This window comes from Carassius auratus, chromosome 39 (assembly GCF_003368295.1).
Source record: "Carassius auratus strain Wakin chromosome 39, ASM336829v1, whole genome shotgun sequence".
In the NCBI taxonomy this organism is placed as follows: domain Eukaryota; kingdom Metazoa; phylum Chordata; class Actinopteri; order Cypriniformes; family Cyprinidae; genus Carassius; species Carassius auratus.
In genome coordinates this window covers 7,983,256-8,004,950 of record NC_039281.1, presented here as the reverse complement: position 1 = coordinate 8,004,950, position 21,695 = coordinate 7,983,256, and the positions used below count along the sequence as shown (strand labels likewise).

General features: G+C 36.0%; 1 protein-coding gene across 4 annotated transcripts in view; it reads right to left on the bottom strand.

Annotated features, from left to right (window-relative positions):
- Window positions 1-20,279, bottom strand: part of gabrb2a (gamma-aminobutyric acid type A receptor subunit beta2a) — a 34,356-nt gene extending 14,077 nt beyond the window's left edge. For 2 of the 4 annotated variants that reach the window (XM_026225401.1, XM_026225402.1), the window contains exons 1-4: window positions 19,684-20,279; window positions 19,501-19,592; window positions 18,845-18,912; window positions 5,807-6,027 (exon numbers count right to left, since the gene is read on the bottom strand). In XM_026225401.1, coding sequence (XP_026081186.1) covers window positions 5,807-6,027; window positions 18,845-18,912; window positions 19,501-19,592; window positions 19,684-19,757 — 455 coding nt within the window. In that variant the 5' untranslated portion in view covers window positions 19,758-20,279. Of the gene's footprint in view, window positions 1-5,806; window positions 6,028-18,844; window positions 18,913-19,048; window positions 19,394-19,500; window positions 19,593-19,683 lie in introns of those variants that run through there. The other 2 variants (XM_026225403.1, XM_026225404.1) reach the window with 2 other exon arrangements.
- Window positions 20,280-21,695: the final 1,416 nt, after the last annotated feature.

Below are 21,695 nucleotides of genomic sequence, written 5' to 3'. Positions count from 1 at the left end.
GCCAAATGTAAGTACATAGTATAATGAGCGAGTATTAATTTTAACACAATCTTGAGTGGACAACCGACGTCCTTGTTACCTGAAGAAATACAGTCCTCTGAGTCGAGCCCAACTGCAGCAGCAAAGCCATTCTCCAAAAAAAATGAAAACCAGGTCTAGAAGCTACAGTTTAATAGATGCCTCTGAACTTCATGTGGGTTGTTAAAACTTCATCTGAAGAACTACTTATATTTAATAATTTAGCACACAACTCAATTCAAAATCCTTTTGCTTGAAGTCTCCAATGGACTTCAGTGCAACTTCACCTCCTTTTACTTTTTCTTCTTCTTCTTTTTTTATGGAATAATCTCTTATTTATTTCAATTTCAATCAAATGATCAATAATACAGTGATATTGTGAAATACTGTATTATTATAATTAAAACCGCTTGTTTTCTATGTGAATACATTGTAAAGTGTCATTTATTTCTGTGATGCACAGCTGTATTCTCAACATCATTCCTCCAGAGTCACATGATCTTCAGAAATCATGAAAATATGATAATTTACTGCTCAAGAAACATTTCTGATTATTAGCAATGTTGAACACAGTTGAGATAAACAATATTTTTGTTAAAACTGTGAAACATTACATGCTTTTTATTTTAATAAATAATTTTATACTTCTACCAGTTCTACTCAGTTTTGTATATATATATATAAATGTAGATCTTGTGACTGCATGTTCTGAGTTTAGAACAACTTAAACATTTAAACTTATGTTTCATATTTTTGCTATTTTTTTCCATGTAGGTTATGGTTTATTATGGAGAACAAGCCTCATCTCTTTCTTTGTTCACCAAGACAACATTTGGGGTCAGTCACACGTGAAAGAAATTTATATTTTTATGTATCAAGGCTGCATTAAATTGATTAAGCAAGACGTTAAAGACATAATATAATAAAATGGAACAAAAAAATAAAATAAAATAATCTGTTCCAAAAAAATTCTGCTCTTTTTGTTTTAATGTATAGCAGCAATTTTGGGATTTTTGTGGGTTGCAATTTTTACCGTATAGAGTTCTGTTTTTTCTCTTTGTTCCCGGTCATAAATCAGCATCCTAAAAACATCAATACTCCTGAGGTTCCTACTGCATCGTCCCACAATCACAGTTCCACGGGAAGCACTGGAAGAACTGGGAGCTCTGGGAAATCAGGAAATCAGGCCAAGACGGCAGAGGTAAAAATAACAGGCTATTTATAGGTCACTACATCATCATCAAAAGTCTCAGTGCATTTGGGTGTCTAAGAGATGGATGGATGAGAGTCATTGGTCCATCTATCCATTGAGCTTTGGTGTTTCTGGAAGCGTGTCATTGGAAAGCATTTGAGGTGGAGTTGATCAGCGTCTTTCTCTTTCTCTCTTGATTCCTCCATCCCTTCTTACCATCTCTAAACCCTCTCTTCTTCTCATTCGCCATAGTCCATCTCTCTTTCACTGCATACAACACATAATTTTTCTATGTGTTGGCATGGGGTCCATTTATGACACTAAGTTGAATCATCAATAAGCTTGAATGATGACATTTATTCAGTTTTCCATCTAAGAACAATTGATTAGACATTACTGTTCAAAAGTATGGGGTCATTTTTTTAATTTATGTTTTATTCATCAAGGATGCATTAAGCATGAAGTGAATGTAATGGCATTTATAATGCTACAAATAAATGCTGTGTGTTCTTTTGAACTTTCTATTCATCTGTGAATCAAACATGTTTCTTGAGCAGCAAATATTATTCTGATTTCTGAAGATCATGTGACACTGAAGACTGGAGGAATGATGCTGAAAATACAGATTTGATCACAGGAATAAATTACATTTTAACAGATATTCATACAGAAAAAACGTATTTTAAATTGTAAAAATATTTCACTGTTTTTACTGTAGTTTTGATCAAATAAATGCTGCCGTGATGACCTGAAGAGACTTATTTATGTGCATATATATTCAGTTTGAAGGAAATACATAATAAGGTACACTTTCTGTTTAAAGTTTTGATGCTTTGGAATCATATAATGGTAATAATGAACACTATTTAATTTAAACAATAATTTTGTCTAGTTGTGGACTTGCTTTGTACAGTTATAATTTAAGTGCAAGACTTTTCCTTTAAACTTACATTATTCCTGAGAGAAAAAAGAAGAATTAGTACGATATAAAGTAAAACGCAAAGGAACAATGACATTATAACCTAGATGTGTTTTTTCATCAGAGGGGGCTAATATGATTTATTTGTCAGGTGTTATTATTGCCCCCAACCCCTCCAAACACTAATTTCTATTCAAAGTGATATAATCATATATATTGCTGAAAACATATGTTCATTGTACTAAAAGATGGTAGGTGTATTTGTAGCAGTTAGGAAGAAAGCGTAAACAGATTTCGCCCCAGTCTCTCTATTCCTCTGCTCTCCGTCTCACTGTGACCTGCTGCTTACTGCTTGATTTGTATCCGCTTGAAGAGGGCTTGGCTCAATATATTAAGAGTAGAAGGAAGCTAGGCCTGACCCTCGCTGGTTTAGTGCCGCTTAACGCCTCTGGCAGCTTGTATCAGCTTGAAAAGGGTCTGAGGAATAAAAGTCAGAGCTGTTTACTCTCTAGTGCTGCTAGACTGCTACTTCCCTGCATTGAAACCCCCCAACGCCGAGGTCTTCTCATCCACATGCATTCAAGAGCGATCTCTTTATCAACACACTGGACTTCATCTATCCATCTATCACTGGTGGGCCGCAGCGCTACGGTTTCCCGGCGCACCGCACAGGTTCATGTTAGGCTTGGGTACAGACCCCAAGGCAGCATGTGTACCTTTATTTCAAACGACCTTGTTTACTAAGGCTTGTGCTGAAGCACACCATGCAGGGGTCTGACTAAATTACATTATGATGGTGGCGACGGGACGAGATGGAAACACAGCAGCCAAAATGGTAGTCCTGAATTGGATCAAGGATTTTGCAAATAAAACTACTGGAATATGATTTTACTGGAATGTGATTCAATAATAATCTTCAGCCAAATGTCTTCTTTTAAAAGATGTCTTAAGTTGAGTTTAGCATTAAAGATACCAGGGCCATTGGGTTTGATTCCTGGGAAATGCATGAACTGATAAAATGTGTACTTTGAATGCAATATAAGTTGCTTTCGATAAAAACATGTTCCAAATGCAAAAAAAAGTACATTAAATGAATGTGCATATACAGACTAGGAATGTGCATTAAGAAAGTGTAAAGCACAGCATTAAAAATAGCAAGGTCATGGGTTGGATTCCCAGGAAATGCATGAACTGAAAAAAAAAAGTGTTTTGAATGCAATATAAATAGCTTTGGATAAAAGCGTGTGTCAAATGCAAAAAAAAGTATAGGGAGGCAGAGCAAGGACACGTGACATAAAGATCAGAGCATTTACTTTTATTTTACTTTAATATAGATTTCTTTTTGTGTTTCTGCGAGGCCACTATTGACAGAATCAAACATAAAAGTGTGAGAGAAGGACATGGTATTGAAATCTGCTACCAGTTCAGCAATTTTCCTTGCAGTGAAGGAAATCCTATCTGAGTTTTCCTGTTGCTGCTGGTATATTCACCTACCTTAACACAGAAAGATGGCACAGTTATGCGTGATTACACAAACTAAAATAATGCCTGTTATAAATAGAAGCTGTCCTATTCTGTCCTTAGACATCTTCAAGTCACTGGGAAAAAAATAACAACAATGCACTTCACCTCCATATAATAGGCAACCTTTTCTGTAAATGAGAATTAATGATGATGTCTCCATTTTATTGTGTGGCTCATCCACTGTAAATGAGAAGGTAAACAGAAGACATCTTCCTCTCTCAGTCACTATGTGTAGCAATTTAGATTTGCTTAAGTCTATTTTGTCCTAAATTAATCAGCTGCATTTAGACAGAAGTGGCCCTAACTGCACTGTAACGCTTCTTAATTGGGCCTAGTACATAGCCTTGCTGAACACCTCATAGTGTGTGCTTAGTGAGTTATGCTGTGTACTAAAATGCTATAAATGGGACACATCACAACACAATAAGCTGATCACTGCAAAAACTATACTCATTGGCTAAAGTTACAACAAAACTTCCAGGAGTGAAGGCATACAAGTTTTTTTTATCAGTCCATATGGACACAGAGTCGTGTTTAAAAAAGTAATACCCTTGAAATGAAAATTATGAAAATTAACCATGATTTTGAATAAAACCAAAAGACCATGGTTATAACAGTTAAACCATAACCACAAATTAACCGTAGTTTTGCTACACTAACAGTAGTTTAACAATGGTATTTGTAATAAAACTGTTATTATACAATTGGTAATAAATCCACCAAACAAACAAAAAAAAGAAGAAGAAAAAATGGTTGCTTTACTTTTATAAATCCATGGTTCATTTTCGTAAGGGTAGGGTCAACACAATAGGTTTTTGGGAAAGTACTAATCACTGGATTGAATAATACTAAGTAAAAAGAGTTTAGTTTGATTCATTCATTAGCATTTAAAATTAAACAGATATAATTTTACAATGTCACTCTGGCAGTCTTTTTTGTGTTTAAGCGGATCAATTACCCTGCAACTGATTTTAAATCAACACTGTACAATGCATAAGAAAGTTTCTTGCAACTTTAAAGGCTACAAACACTGAAAGTTCAATGTGAAACTAAATGAATATGAAAATATCTTCGGCATAATAATAGAAAATATTTTGACATTAGACTGTTAAAACAAAGACGACACAGACTGCTAAGCTGTAACATGATTCATATTGTATTATGACTCAGAAATTGTATTTAAGCCTGTGTATTTTTATCTCCTGGACACTGTTTGTGTTATTGGTTGAAGTCTTTAAGGAGCAAGATAATCAGATCTACCTGCCTGTGCTAAATTGTCAGACTGGGCTCTCTCAGACAGCTATAGAAGAGCGCTGTTATTTTCTTCTTCTCCTGGTAATTGAGGAACATGCTTTGGCAGGCTTAGTGTAGCAGGGCACCCAAGGAACACGGACAACACACACACCCCAACTCATCTGAAACACACACTCCCATATGCATTTACAAACCCAGAAAGCCCATTTCCTTCTTACAATCTTTTGTGTCAAACTGCAACCGAGCACAGAATCGCACTAAATTTCAGATGTCACAAAAGAGGATGCTCTATTACTGCCTTCTCAACACATGCTCACACACACACACACACACACACAGACGCTGTCTCACTTGCGAAGGTCTCCATTGACAAAGTCGCGCGCTGGCAGTCCCAGCAGCAATGTTCTGCAGGCCAGGTCACGGCACTCTCACACATTCCCATCAATGTTTCATCATGTGCATTTAGTGTTTCTCCATGCAGTTTGTTATGTAAAAATAGCTTATGTAAGTGGGCACTTACATAATGAAGCGTTGTGAATTCTATTTATTGATTTTGGTCGCCTTAATAACAGTGAATTATCTGCTGCAATGCAGATTTTTAATTTTTAAGCACTCTTCTGATAAGGACACTGCTGTCAGGCTGAGGAACAGAACGCACAATGTGCAGCTTTGGAATTAGCAACAACAATTTCATCCCTTCTAAACATAGACAGCGATGTTGAGTCATTTACACCGGCATAATGCATCAGCAGCCAGGGAAAATAAAAACAGGGCGCAGAACACATTGTGAACGCGTTATGTGGGTGGTTTGCAAATAGTTTGCACGGACAGAATGATGAGAGGAGTCAAACGTGATTACTGGTCGACAGTGACAATGGCGAGGACCTCACAGGACGCACCTTAATCCGTAGAGCACCGTGCCGTCGGGATGCAGGCGTATCATTCGGTTCTTGACTGTCACTCCGTGAACGAAGGATTTCTTATCGTTGAGAAAGTAGGTGTCAGGCACCCACAGCTGGTCAGCCACGCGGTTATCCAAGGTTAGATTCAGAGGGATCTCTGTGTACGACAAGCGCTTGTCTCGCCAAGCCTGCTGGAAATACATGGTCAGGGTGTAGTCCTAAAAAAAAACAGAGGAAATTTGGAGAAGATGAGATCATGAAGACTTCTGGGAAATACAACATTCTTCCTATCCCTCTATGTCCCCTCTCTGCATTTGGGTTTTAATGTTAGGTTCAATTTTATGAAATAAGAAATATGCCATGCATGAACATGCAACCATCACTATTTTTATATGTTTACAACATCAGTATTTAATATTAATATGACTGATGTTAATATTTAAAACTGATTAATATTTAAGTATTTAGTATTCATTTTTAAACACTGTAAAAATTTTACTTCAATGAGCTTTTTTTTGTCTTAATGTATGTACAGCATACCATTCAAAATGTTTTTTGTTTTTTTGTATGTATTGAAAATAAATATCTGCTCACCGAGAATGCATTTATATGATCAGAAATACAGAAAGACAGTAATACTATAAAATGTTATTATACTATAAAAGAATTATTTATATCTTAATATATTTTTGAAATATTTTATCATGATAAATTGTTGCATAAGAAATATTTCTTATTATAATCAATGATGAAAACAGTAAACATTAAAATGTAAATATTAATTTTAAAATGGAAATGTATTTAATTTGAAATAAATACATTTACTTCAATTATTTCATTGATTTAGATGTTACCACATGAAGCAAATTATGTTTAGTTAATAATTTCTTGTCCCAATGTCAGTGTCTCATCAAGATAAAGAGCTGTTTTTATTAACATTCAGCATCTTTCTTCAGATCATTAGTAAACAAATCCAGTGTAAACTCTGCAGGTGGTGTCAGGATCGCAGATGCACCTTTTAATTTAACCCAGCTGATTGCTCACTAAAAACCACCTCGCTCACAAATCACTCTGTGTTTAAAGCCATTACAAGTTCATTTGATTCGGATGTGACCACAAGTGATGATGTCCGAGTGTGTGAGATGTTTACTCATTAATTAGCCAATCCATTCCCACCCGTCTGACACATTCAGGCCGATATGTTGACAGGCTGATCAGCCAATCACAGAGAAGCATCAGCTGATGTCTAATGCTCATATATTTAATTCTGTCCCATCCATTATTTTCTTATCCGCATGTTTTAAGCATGCACTTTTCTCTTGCATCCTGGGATGAAATGCCCCTGATTTAATCTAAGGGTTTGTTTCGGGAATGCTCGCCCCATATTTATCTCTCTGTGCTTCTCCAGCGGTGACCTGTGAGGGATCTCTTAAAACTGCCAATCGCCTTGCGCCAAAAAAAACCCAGCACACTTGATAAAGTTTCTCTCAGGCATTAAAGAACCAAACCTCCCTCTGATTCAAAAGCCAATGAAAGAACCAGCTGCAACTCACACTGTCCTGCATGTGCACATTCACTTCAGCATCAGCAAACACACGCTAAACACATCTGAACACACACACACACACACACACACCAGTTCTCCATGACAGATCCTGTACACAAATATAGTTTTTGCACCACATTTCTGTTACTGAAAATAAGACTAGGCTGATAATAGTCCAAATTACTGATAACCAAGACTCTTCATAAACAGCTAATGAGCAAGCAGATGGTCCATCATCAGCCGGCGACTCTCATAATATCCTCCCATCTCCAGCATTTGTCATTATGCGTAGAGGAGGTTAAGGATGGTGCTGAGCATCGACGCTGCAGGTTTCCCTCAGGAGAAGCGTCAGAGACACTTCAGCAAACTCTTAAAGGGACAGTTCACCCAAAAAAAAAAAAAAAATGTGGCATTAATTTACTCACTCTCGAGCTATCAAATGTAGGTGACTCTATCTTTTTAGCAGAACAGTGAAGAAGAAGAAGCTGAATTCATGGACAATGGTGGTTTATTATATGTAAGTCAATGGCTTCTGTCGTTTTGAATGCTAAAACGCATTTCAAGGAACACAAAATACCAGTGACTCCTGACGATATACTGAGGTCTTATGAAGCGAAATGATCAGTCTGTGCAAGAAACCGAACATTATTACCTGTAATCCAGAGAATCAGAGAAAAGGTCCGCAGTGGTGTCAGGTTCACGAACGAATCATTCTTTTGAACCGATTCTTTTTAGTGAACTGGATGAATCAGTTCACAGCTCGAGCAGCACAGATCTAGAAGTTACTCAATCAAAACTCACTTTCAGACGCCTGACAGTCACTCCGAATGGAAATGAGCCGAAATAGCAGTGTCTCTGATCCTGTGATGAATTAATCATTCAGTGCTCGTGAACTGAGGAAACAGTTCGATTTGGACCGAACACAGGCACATGCATGAAGCGAACACTTGAATGAAGGGCGAAATAAAGATTTTTATGGTTTGTCACAGGATGTGGAGAAGGAAATTCACCTACTAGTAAATTCACATCACTCCAGTACTTAAAGACGCTTGACTGAAATAAACAAGATTAAAATAATTTGAGGCTTCAGCATTTTTATTGAGTTTAATTAATCCCAGGTGTGGTCTGTATGCGGCTGTTTGCAGGTATAAAGTGCAACGGTTAAATTAGATAAAATACACATCTAATATAGCTAAATCAAGTTTATTTTATTATTAATCAATGCAACTCTCTACTTAGCGCTGTCTAATTTATTTGCATTAAATTAATAACACATGAATGCGTTATATACAAATATCTATTAAATGAAAGTATGGTCATGTATATTACATTACATTTATGAAGTAATGGGAATACGTTTTCCCATTTATTCGCTCACACTTTTCCTTTTCTTGTGTTACAGTTGATAAAAAAAAATATTACTTTTGGGTTTTTTGTTATAAAAATTTTTAATAATCAGACCAGTGGACCAGTTTAATCATGGTATGGAAAAGAGCAACATGCATATTCTGCTTAATATCTGCATTTGTGCTCCATGTAAGAAAGAATGAGGTTGGGTAAACTATCCATAAAGTTTTATATTTTGGAGGAACTAAGCCTTTGATAAAGAATGATGATTTGCGCAGTTTTGATGATATTCATCCCAAATTATATTCCTCCATTCTGAGGTTTTCAAACACAGCGTTCCAGTGAAGTACTGCAGTGAAACAGGACTAGATATAGCATATGCTGATGTTTTACAGTTATTAATCACAAAGACAAAAACTGGAGAAAAAAAAACGGACTTTAGGTTAACATTTTTGGGAAAAGAGGTTAAATATACGTTTTTTTCTGAGCGGCGTGTGGATGCCAGTGTACAGAATGTGGAACACCTGGGCTTGAAACTTTCCTCTTGGCTTCCGTGCCAAATGTGAGCATAATTACTATGGTCACAGATGGTAGCAGATGCCTTTTTGGGCTCTGTTTACTCTTCTTTGACTTCAATGGATCTCAAACCGAGATGCAAACACAAGGCTCCTGTGAGCTCACATGCAAACAAGTGGATTTATCACCATTTCTTTATTGCTAGAATCATGCATGAAAATAGAGGTGCTGTTGATACATAATGGGTTATTGACAAACTAACTTTATAATTACATTATTTCATATGATGAAAATTTGAAACATGTACTAGCTGTTCTGTTTCAATCAATGCAATGCACCATAAAAGTATTTAGGTGCATAGAAAACGAGCATAAAATGATTTAGAAAGTATTCTTTCAAGTTGCACAGAAGAAAGTAAGTTACACTTAGGATCAACATGCAACTCTCCCTTTAAAAAGTGTTTTGAGAAGCAGAGATGTTCTGCAAGAGTGAAAAAGCCTCTGTTAGGTTGTGCTGTTTAATCATCGTTAACAGTGCTGAAATTTGCAAGTGCAAATTAATTTAATCAAGGACGTCTCTAAATCTGCAGCATAAATGTACTAATTAAGGGCGCATCGGTTATGAATTCTTTATGTGACATGAAAAATCGGCAACTAAAGAAGTCTGAGATACGAGAGGAAGCTGTCTTTGGATGCAATAAAAATCACTGAAAAAACTGGTTTGAGCAAGAAGACACTTAAAAAAAATAATTAAAATACCAAACCAGGACGCAACAATTAGGATGAACTTATGATGCAACACTATGGTTTAGTTGGTTAACATAAACAAGATTCTGTCAAAAAAATTACAAAGAACTCGCAAGTAACATTGAATTAAATAGTATTTTCCTGTTTTAAAAGTAAGAGGAAACTGCTGGATATCTAGTTTGGGTCTTTTATTTTGTATTTATCGGTAAACTTCCCATAAATTAATTTTAATGATGATTTTTTTTCTTACAATAACTTTTGTAGTAGGGTGGAATTGATCAATGCTTTCAACACTGCAATCGATTATTTGGAGTCTAGATCATGTTTTTTATTATTTTGCTTTAGAGCAATGCCAATGTAAATGTCAGTTGTTTAATTGTTTTTCTCACAATAACATGCGTAACAGGGTGGAACCATCATGCTTAATGAATGTTTACTTTGTACATGTTTTTATGCCTGCATAAATGTGGTCTAGCTGGTTAACATCAACTATTTTGTCAAAATTGCAAGAATTATTTGGTATAGTATTGGAAGCATAGATAAGGAAGTAGAGAAAATTATGAATAAATAAAAAAAGAATTACAAAGAAATCGCAAGTAGCATTGAATTAAATAGTAATTTCCTGTTTTAAAAGTAATATTATTATTATTTTTATATATATATATTTTTTTTTTTACAGTGATGTAAAAAATAAACAAACACATATATACCAAAACAAGGATGCAAATTTATCTTCCATTAAGCCATCACTAACTGCTGGATAGCTAGTTTGGGTCCTTTATTTTGTATATATTGGTAAACTTCCCATAAATTAATTTCTATGAAGATTTTTTTCTTACAATTATTTGTGTAGCAGGGTGGAATTGATCAATGCTTTCAACACTGAAATCGATTATTTGGAGTCTAGATCATGTTTTTTATTATTTTGCTTTAAAGCAATGCCAATGTAAATGTCAGTTGTTTAATTGTTTTTCTCACAATAACATGCGTAACAGGGTGGAACCATCATGCTTAATGAATGTTTACTTTATACATGTTTTTATGCCTGCATAAATGCCTGGTTAACATCAACTATTTTGTCAAAATTGTAAGAATTATTTGAGATAGTATTGGAAGCATCAGTTAGCAAGAAGTGAAAAAGAAGCGGACGCTCAAAATTTGCTAAAGGTATAATTTGGGTGCATAATGTTGGAAGAAGTACAAATCAAACCTAATGAACTGACTTGGCCAGCAGAAAAAGCACACTAGATCTGAGAGACAAGCATACAAAGATAAAGTGGAGCATGCCAGCTCTTCAGATGGATATCCAGATCGATAGATCATATTGAGATTGTGACAGGATGACACGACGTGATTTGTCGGGTCTCTCCCATTGAGCTGACACTGAAGCAGAGGCTGCTGGGAGTTCTCCATGAAGCCTGTCACAACCCAAATCCAACACTCGTCACGTTCAGCACACATCCATCTCCACGGCACACAACAGAAGTCAAGCAAAATTAACTGAACACAGAACAAAACATGACTGTTTTCCAGGAAAAAATGATGCTTTCCAAGAATAGGCTAGTGCATCTTTTTAAACAGATAGTCAATGAATGGAGGTGTTAACCGTTAACAGTAACACTTTACAATAAAGTTGCATTAGTTAATGTTAGTTAATGTATGAACTAACTTAATTTAATTTTAGTAATTCATAGTAAATGTATGATCTGTATGATCCATTTAAAATCATGTCTAAAATCATTAAACAGTAGATAAACATGTAAATTACACTTGGGTAACAGGGTGGAATTGGGAGCTTGATCAATGCTTTTAACACTACAATCAATTATGTTGAGTCTAGATTATATTTTAACTGTAATTCATTACAATATTGTGTCACTCCCTAAAAAAGTAACTTGCTGTATACTTTTTATGTTACTTTTGCATTAATTTTTCTCAATATATAGAAGAAAGTTCAACACAGATGTCATGTTTATCTAAAGTCATTTTTATTATTAGTATAGTTGAATTGGATCATCGTATTGCAAGTTTCCATTTCACAGTTTTTATTTATTTTGAGGAATCTGTTTCTGTGTGATATGAGTAAATACATTTTCACATTTACTCTAGAAGAACTACTGTAGCATCATGTTCACACAGCGCACACAACGCGCTTTACTTATTTGAAAAAGTAACTCAGATATTTTCTTGCAAATTGAAAAGTAATGCATTACTTTACTAGTTTCTTTGAAAAACTAATCGGATTACGTAAATTTTAATGCGTTTCCAACAACATAAATGCAGAACATAAATGCAAGTTGTCTAATTGTTAAATAGCATGTCTTTATATAATATCACATGTACAAGGCTTTTAATGTTTTTCTACAATAACTTGAGTAACAGGGTGGAACTGTCAAGCTTAATGAATGCAGTCAACACTTTAGTCAATGCAGACATTTAGAAAATTTTATCATTTGGCCTTCATCGTGCATTCTGTGTGGGTAAATCATGTGGTAACAGGGTTGAGTACAAAATGTTTATAATTAAACCGAGCTACTTCTTATTCTAAGCTAGTTTTCCATTAAAAAAAAAAAACATGGGATTTGTTCCTCTAATGCTTTAAATAAGTCATGAGGGACCAAAGTGTTTCTGCTCGTCCCTATTTGTGGAAAGTGCCAAATGAGGACGCGAGGAGATTGTGATGGAAAACGCTGATAACGGAGCACTTAACATCACCGCCGCCGTAGTCCCAGTGTCTCTCCAAATAAGAGAAACACCAGCACAGCTGCTGCGGACCCGAAGACTTCATTAATCAGTCATGACAATGAAACCATGCGAAAGACTGGTAAAGCACAAGCTTCTGAAAATATTGTAGGTTGTTAGAGAGATGGACTTAAGATGCAGCGGTCACACCCGGGGTGCTGATAGCATGACTGCCCCGATTAGACTTTATTCCCAACGGAGCGTTTTTTACAGCTACTTAAACACGTTTGATTTAACGCCCCATCACAGGATGATATATTAACAGATCACACAAGCTAAATCTGTCACATTAACTTCACTTAATCTAAGCTCAAAACTGCATGTGCCCTGATGAGGATGTTGATGACATGTTTGGAGATAAACGGTTGATGTCGAAGACGTGATTAAGTGGCAAAGTTTATTGCAAAGTCAGACAGACTCCAAACGCCAGGTGTTTCAAATTAATCTACAACCGAGCACCTCTTTGCAGAATTGGCTTGGAAATTAGACTTTAATGTTGTTTATTTGATGCAACTTTTTTACGGAAACATTCCATGTTTGATTTTTACAAATGAGCAGATGCTAGCAAACTTGTGCAAAGCATCGTCCTGCTTATTACATGCCTACTAAACCAATACATGTATTAAATTAATATCTTAAAGACCCCTCTAGTGAAAAATTAGGTTGCACAAGAAATAACAAATAACGATGAGAGTGCCACCACGGTTTATTCAAGAATTACTGAATATAGTCGTTTTTTTGTATTCTCATCGTATGGACTATTTTAATGATGCCTTTACTATCTTTCTGTGCCTCGAATGTGGTCGTTTCATTGCTGTCTATGCAGGGTCAGAAAGCTCTTGGATTTCATCATAAATGTATTAATTTGTGTTCTGAAGATGAACGTTGGTCTTACGGATTTGGAATGACATGAGGGTAAATAATAAATGACCAAATTTTTATTTTTGATAATCTCCTTAATACAATATTGCCACTTAGAGTTGTGTAGTGTTTACTACTTTAATTAAAGGGACAGTGCACCCAAAAATAATAACAACATAACAATATGTTTTGAAGAATGTTGTAAACGGTACCCATTTACTTACATAGTATTGGAAAAAAAAAATGATGGAAGTAAATGGCTACCAGCAGCAGTTTGGTTCTCATACAGAAACTCAAACAGGTTTGGATCGACTTTGGGGTGTCCAAATGGTAAGATATTAATTTTTGGATGCACTGTCCCTTTAAGTGAGTGAAATTGGTGCAGATAGTCTAAACTGGTGCAAATGAGTGGGGGCGGGGTCTAATTTGCATATTCATGATTCTGCGTATACTATATGAGGCAAGGGTGTGGAATTATATTCAAGCCATTTTAAAGCATGAATAAATTATTTCTTTGCAAAAAAAAAAAGAATAGATTATCAAAGATGAGTTTACCGGGATACGCGATGACTGCATATATATTGTTTAATAAATGTAATTTTTTTATTTATAAAAGAACAAAGACTAACAGACAGGTGAAACTATCACAGCAATGTATGCAGTAACATCGATGTTTCTTAGTGCTGGTTCGTGACAGATTACATAATCAAATTCAATACATGTAATTACATTATATTACATTTTAAAATGTTCATATCAGATTACAGTCGCTTTTTTATGGATTACATGGTTATCCACACAACGGCAGACAATTATTAGTAATTTATTGATTGATCTTCTCTATACAAACCGCGATGTAATATGATGTTTAATGCACTTCATGCTTCATGCAATGGAATATATTCTCTCTCTCTCTCTCTCTCTCTCTCTCTCTCTCTCTCTCTCTCTCTCTCTCTCTCTTTTGTTTGTTAATATTTTATATCAATATGTTGCACAACAATCCCATTCAAATCTATAAGATAAACGAGTTAGGTCAAAAGTAATCAAGAAGTAGTTGGGAATGCATTACCTAAAATCAATAATCTAGCAGATAACATTTCTAACTTCATTTTTTGTCATGCAATCTGAAATCAAGAATGGACTTTAATTTGCAAGTAAAGTATTATTTGACTCCAGATTATATTTAACCATTTCTTTTGGCTTTAGAAAAAATGCAGACATAAATGCCATTTGCTTCATTGTTGTCTTTATAATACCACATAGACGGACCGACCCATCTTTAAAAAAAAAAATAATAATAAAAATACAATTTCATAATCTGGGAATCATATTTGGGGATCCTTGGCATTAAATTTTTTTTATTAGTCATTATGCAAACATACACACACACACACACACACACAAACACACACACACACACATATATATATATATATGGGACCACAGATGCAACACAGAAAAATATTAACCTAAAGGCTTTAGGTAAGCAGTTAAATAAATGCAAGCAAGATAAGACCAATAATAATTCAGTAAGCAACTATAACAATCAAGACAGCAGCTGCATTCTCTAAATATGTTTTCTTTAATCTTAAACGTCTCAGACAAGGTCTAAAAGCAGTCGTGCTAGGTGCACGTAAACAGATCGTGCTGAATTATCAGCAGAAATTAGCGGAGAAGAAAAAAAGCCTGGCAAGGACTATAATAAGCTCCTCAGTAGAGTGAGATGTGCTGCAGATCTCATCAGTGTATGAAATTATAATACAAGCTGCTGCTGAACATCATGTGACTTCCCCCCTGCTCCTCTATTTCTGGCTGTAGCGTAATCAAACATGTAAGTAACTACACGGCACGACGTTAAGCACGAGAGAATCCATCAAAACACAAATCTGCAGCATCGCTTTAAACAAAACCCATCGAAACAGAGATGAGCCCACATTAACCCCGCGGTTTCAGAGAAGGATGGTGTAGTCATAGCAACAAACAGTAAAAATAACACTGAACAACACACTGTTTATCAGCTGGGAATTCAATAAACCTGGACTAAACAGACACTAACTGACTACAGCCAGAAATGAGCAACAATTACACACACTTGTACTAATTAAGTCGAGCGATCTAATTGAGTCTAAATTTGTCTTTTCATCCATTTGTTATTTCGCAGGCTATCATTGCACGGCCCTGCCTCTTATTCATGTAAGCAATTAATGCTTGTCAGGATAATGATACATATAAGGGCAATGTTTCCGCCCCGGTAATTATTTAGCCTATGTGCTAACACAAGCATGCTCCCATCTTTTTCTTTGAAGTGATTATTATGTTTTCAGAGAAAACCGTTCAACGTGTCCTCCGTCCCGTCCGTAAACAAAGGGCATTTCAAGTGTAATTTATGCGAGAAAGCCAGAGATGCACTCAGCCAGTGCGAAAAAGCATGGGTGACAAACAGATCGATCAGAATCTCATAATATCCCATTTATATTACGCTTCCTCCAAACTCAAATGAGTCATCAGAAAGCGCCTGAGCCGGGGAGCACGGCCTGCGTTTGCTTCTTCTCCAAAAATAGCCCGCATTTTAATGTCAAGCAACGAAAACGCAACTCGCGTAGACTGGCCTCAAGATTTGCATTGCCGAACGACACGGGTGGCCTTTGGTGGAGGCTTCTTTGGCCATGTTTAAACACAGCGAATGCTCTTGTTTACATGCATGTGAAATTGCAGACAGGAGGAGATGAAGAGAAGGGGGCTGCTTCGTTTTCATATTAAAATGCTTGAAGCAAAGACACCTGGGGCATCAGTGCCACTCCTAATTGAGAGATCATACATCTGTCTGAGATGCATGCATCGCGCTGGACTAACGAGACTGGTACGAGGCAGTAAAGAGTGTATAAGAGAGAGTGAGACATGATGCATGTTTGCTTTGAATGGAAATATCAGATACTAATGGCTGCAAGGCTCCCAGATCAACCCTGTCAATCCTTGGGATAGTGGAGGACCCTGTCGGCTGCGAGCTCAAGTCAAAATCCAATTTTGCTGGAGCTGCAGAAAACAACGATTTTCATTTTTTTTTTTTTTTACTCTTGAGGATTCCAGAGCTCGGCCGAGCAAGCAACAAACCTGACAGATCTATAAAGGTGATCTGTAAGCACATCACTGCACTGTATGAAGCATCTGCCGTTATTTTTAAGAGCTATATATCTGTCGTTCGTGATTAGTAAAAGGAAAAATCAAAATGCATGGCATTCAGAAAATGGTGATGATCATCAAAGATTGAGTTGTTTTATTTCGTAATTAATTTTCAATGAGGTTTGCAATTTTATATAATAATAATAATCACAAAAAAAATAAAATAATAATAATAATACAATAAAAAATAAAAAATAAATAAAACATAGAAAATGTCAAATTAAATATCATCGTAAAGGTTGAAATAAAATTAAGTTTTTTTATTTTGTAATTAATTTTCAATGAGGTTTGCAATTTTATATAATAATAATAATAATCACAAAAATTAAAAAATTATAATAATAATAATACAATACAAAATAAATAAAACATAGAAAATGTCAAATTAAATATCATCATAAAGGTTGAAATATTTTATTTTATGTTTTGCAATTTTATAAAAAATTTATTAACAATAATAATAATAAAAAACATAAAGAAATTTAATAAAATAAAAATAATAATATAATAAAAAATAAATATAAACAGTGGGTTGGATGTAACAGGATTGAAGAATTAACCTAATTAATCTATTAATTAGTAGTTTGGGACCATACAGTTCTTGGTCAACTTTAAATTTAAGAAAATGATTTGATTTTTCATTCTTTATAAAAATAACATTTGCAGCAAGGCTGAAGTTCAAGATATGAAACCAATCCAAATCATGTTTTATGTCAGTCGAAAAGGTCAAGACCTGGCAAAGGCCAAAATCACATTTAAAGAGGGGGAGATAGACATTTGGTCTATATGTCTATGAATAGGTTCATAATGTTAAATACATTAATGAATTATTAATCCTATAATTTACCAAATATAGCCTATTTAATAGATATCATAACAAAAAAAAGAGTTCTGCCTATAATTATATTATATTATAAATAATAATACTAAATAATGGGGAAAAGTTTGCTTTATCCGTGGAATATGCTGTATAAGCACGTAAAAAATAAAACAAAAAACATTTGTCCAATAGCCCAGTAAACTGTAGCTGAAGAAATATTTTAAAGTTTAGGAACACTACAAAAAAAATTATAATAATTTACAGAAATTGCTGTTTTATTTTAGGATTTTATTAATTTAAGTGGCTTGACCAAACAGTTCTATGTTCATGGGATTTCTTGACCTTGATGGTTCAAGCATCCACTCCAGGACTAACAGGTAAGATAATTCACACCATTCAAAGTTTAATGAAATTCCATTATAGATTTGATCATTTGCGTGCATGCACCACCTAAAGCGCTATTAATATATATGTGTGAACTCAACTGGCAAAGGAGGCATGCTTTTGTTTTAAACACAGATTATAGTGAAGGAAATGTAGAGCTCCGAGCACAGGCCACTTCACCTTCATCGAGTTAAAAGGAGCGACTGGGAAATGAATTGAATGCAAACTCTATCACCCCCACTGAAATGATAAAGCTGCAATGAGTACGAGCCATAAATCTTTAATTTCACAGCCATGCATATTCGCCTGCAATTACATCCACCTCCGACAGAGGCTGCGCTTGCGCGAGATGAACTTTTCAGGGTTCCCCATCAACACTATGTTGCTTTACATCACAGTTTCATGCATAAGCATTTTAAAACAAAGATGCATCAGTAAAAACGTCGATTGGTACTGTTTATAGCCGTGCATCTTCCAAAACCCCTCTCTATCGACATGAAACGCGTAGTTCGGTCAGCATCCGCAGCACGTGCCGTCTTTCTCCTTGAGAGGGCGACGCTCACCTTGAACTAGATGTGCGATTAAACCCAAGTCACAGCGTGTAAAGGTGCGTCCACGAACGTGCCTGTTTCTATCAAACAGCTGGGCATGAGACATGCGGAGCGCGTGCGGGTGCGCGTGCGAGTGCGCCAGTGCGCGTGTGTTTTGAATTCAAATGTCAGCAGCGAAATGCAGAGCAGATACCGCAGCATGCCAATGAACTTCTGCAGTTTCACATTTATTCATCATGTGTGAGCCACATCAGCTGGTGCGCCTCAAGTTCGCGTGCATACACATTGCATTTTAACACATGTACACATAACAAATATGGAAAACTGTTCCATGCAACATACCATGTTTACTTCGGATACCATGTCTATGCTGGCTATGTCTATATTCATCCCCACCGCCACAGGAGCGCCTGGTGGAGAGAAAGGAAAAATTATTAATAAGGAAATTGCATGCATGCACATACCCACACTTGAACCTTCAGATATAGATTGTGCCAAATTACACTAAAGGCATTCTATCTATGAAACAGCATGTAATATATGTACATGAAACATCAGCACACCAAATTCACGTGGCATTGCGCATGAAATTGTTGATTTGTTACAGCCACTGGAGGTGAAGGCACCAATGCAACTGCATGACTGACAAACGCGTCCTTCTATCGATAACAGCTTGAGCGTCTTCTACGATGGACTCGTATCAGTGCGCGTGCATCAAAGGAGATTTTAAAGCATGCCATTTAATTGGCAGTCATGATGCAACAAAAGTTGCGGTGCGAATCGAATCGATCCTCAACTTAAGCGTCCCTCTCTGGGAAAAGATAAAATGGCAAAATTGCAGGAAATAAACATGCGTTCATTTTTCTCAAGCATTGACATGCACGCCTGATCAGAGACTGGGATGAATGAACAAGGCTTGCATGGATAATTGGGCATGTCAGTGCGCGTGACAACCCAAATGCAACAATTATACGAATTTTACACATGCATTAGCTTACCTCCGAAATCTGGCCTCAGCCGAATGTCGTATCCTTTCATGAGTCTGTCCACGGTGTCTTTGACCACCGGCATGTTGCTCGGGTCTCTGCTACTGCAATAATATCACGAGATGCTCTTAAATTCTTCTTGCATCCAAAAACACAGCATTTTCTGTTCCGAAACGTCACATAATGCAACCCTACCTTTGCGCGCACGCCACGGCCACGATCAGCGGACATAAGAAGAAGATATGTGGGGTTTTTCCGATACTCTCCATTGCAACAGTTTTGATGGGTTATGGATGTGATGATGAAGACAGCGCACATCCAACTTACTGAAGCCAGTGCAGCGAAGGCAATGAGCTGCGCATGCGCACACGCAGCTCCAGATCAAAGAGCAGCTCCTGATGATGCTGGATGAGCTGTTTTCATTGCGGGGGAAAAATTAAAGGGACGACTGAATAAACCAAGTCAAGAAGAAGAAGACATCAGGTGATCTTCATGCAGCATTTTCAGTCCTGTGTAAATGTGGAAGTTGATGGATTCCTGAAGGTGACACGAAGGGGTTTCAGTCATACTGAACTTAAGGTAGCCCGTCATAGTCATTAACATTTGCTTTAAGGTCTCAAAATAAAGAGCGACTGAGAGTTTCTTTCGCAATGTGTTTATTGTGAGAGAAACTGACGAAACATATTCAACACAGTAGCTACAGTTAAAAAACCAAAGAAATGCTTCATAATCGCTATTTATCTCCCATTGAAACAGGACAGTGGTCTTGTTTGAGAGAACAACCGTGAAGAGTAGCCTGCTATTGCTAGTAAAAAAATAAATAATGATAAAAAAGTAGGTATAGGCTATTAGGGGAGGGGCTTTTCATTCTAGAATGCATTTGATTGGACTAAAAGTTGAACACGCCCCTGAGTGCAGGACAAGTCATCGATATTTTTGGTCCATCTTCCTGAGGATTTTAATCGTACATATATATACAACAACATATATATATATATACATATATATATAGTCAAATTTCAGGAGTTCACTAGTATACAGATGACCTCAAAGCTACTGGAAATTAACCAAAGAAAACACACACCAATTAGGTCATTAAAGATGTGAAGAAGTCGTGAATACAATAAGACACTACATGACTTCTAACTCTTTTAACCCTTGATCTTTACTGAAAATCTTTTATTTAATACTTTGTCTAATTTTGTGTTCCTGCCATTTTAAAACTGATAGTAAATTTCTCATTATGCTAATACAATTATGCAACTCTATTAGGTATGGTTGTAGCCCTCAGGTAGCGAGGTGGGGTAAAAGTTATATATATATATATATATATATATATATATATATATATATATATAGATAGATAGATAGATAGATAGATAGATAGATAGATAGATAGATAGATAGATAGATAGATAGATAGATAGATAGTTATTTTATCACACTTTCCGATGTGCTGGAGGACAATATAGTGTGATACAATAATAAATCATTTGTATTTTCATGCACTTATAATACAATAAAACCTTTGAAACCTTTTTTGATAGGAAACTAGTTCTGTTGACATAAAATAAAAATGTTCAATGGCAATGACTAGATGTAACAGTGGTATTTTTTTATACATTTTTATATTTCCATTGGTTTAATGGGTTGAAAGGTTAAAATATGAATAGAATGTAAAAATGTACAATACCAATTTATAATCTTTTTTAATTTAATTACTTTCTGGACTCGGGCGGACTCGACTCGGACTCGACCTTTAAGAACTCGGACTTGAGTCCAACTCGGCCCCTCTTGGACTCGGACTTGGACTTGATGTTTAAGGACTTGGTCTTGGCTCGTACTCGACAAAGGTGGACTCGGACCCAACTCTACCACCACACACAGACGTGTCAAGGAATTTACTAAACCTCAGACAACATCAGAGGAGTCTTACCTGGGCTCAGGAGAAGAAGAACTGGACTGTTGCACAGTGGTCCAAAGTCCTCTTTTCAGATGAGAGCAAGTTTAGTATTTCTTTTGGAAACCAAGGTCCTGGAGTCTGGAGGAAGGGTGGAGAAGCTCATAGCCCAAGTTGCTGGAAATCCAGTGTTAAGTTTCTACAGTCTGTGATGATTTGGGTGCAATGTCGTCTGCTGGTGTTGGTCCATTGTGTTTTTTGAAAACCAAGGTCACTGCACCCGTTTACTAAGAAATCTTGGAACACT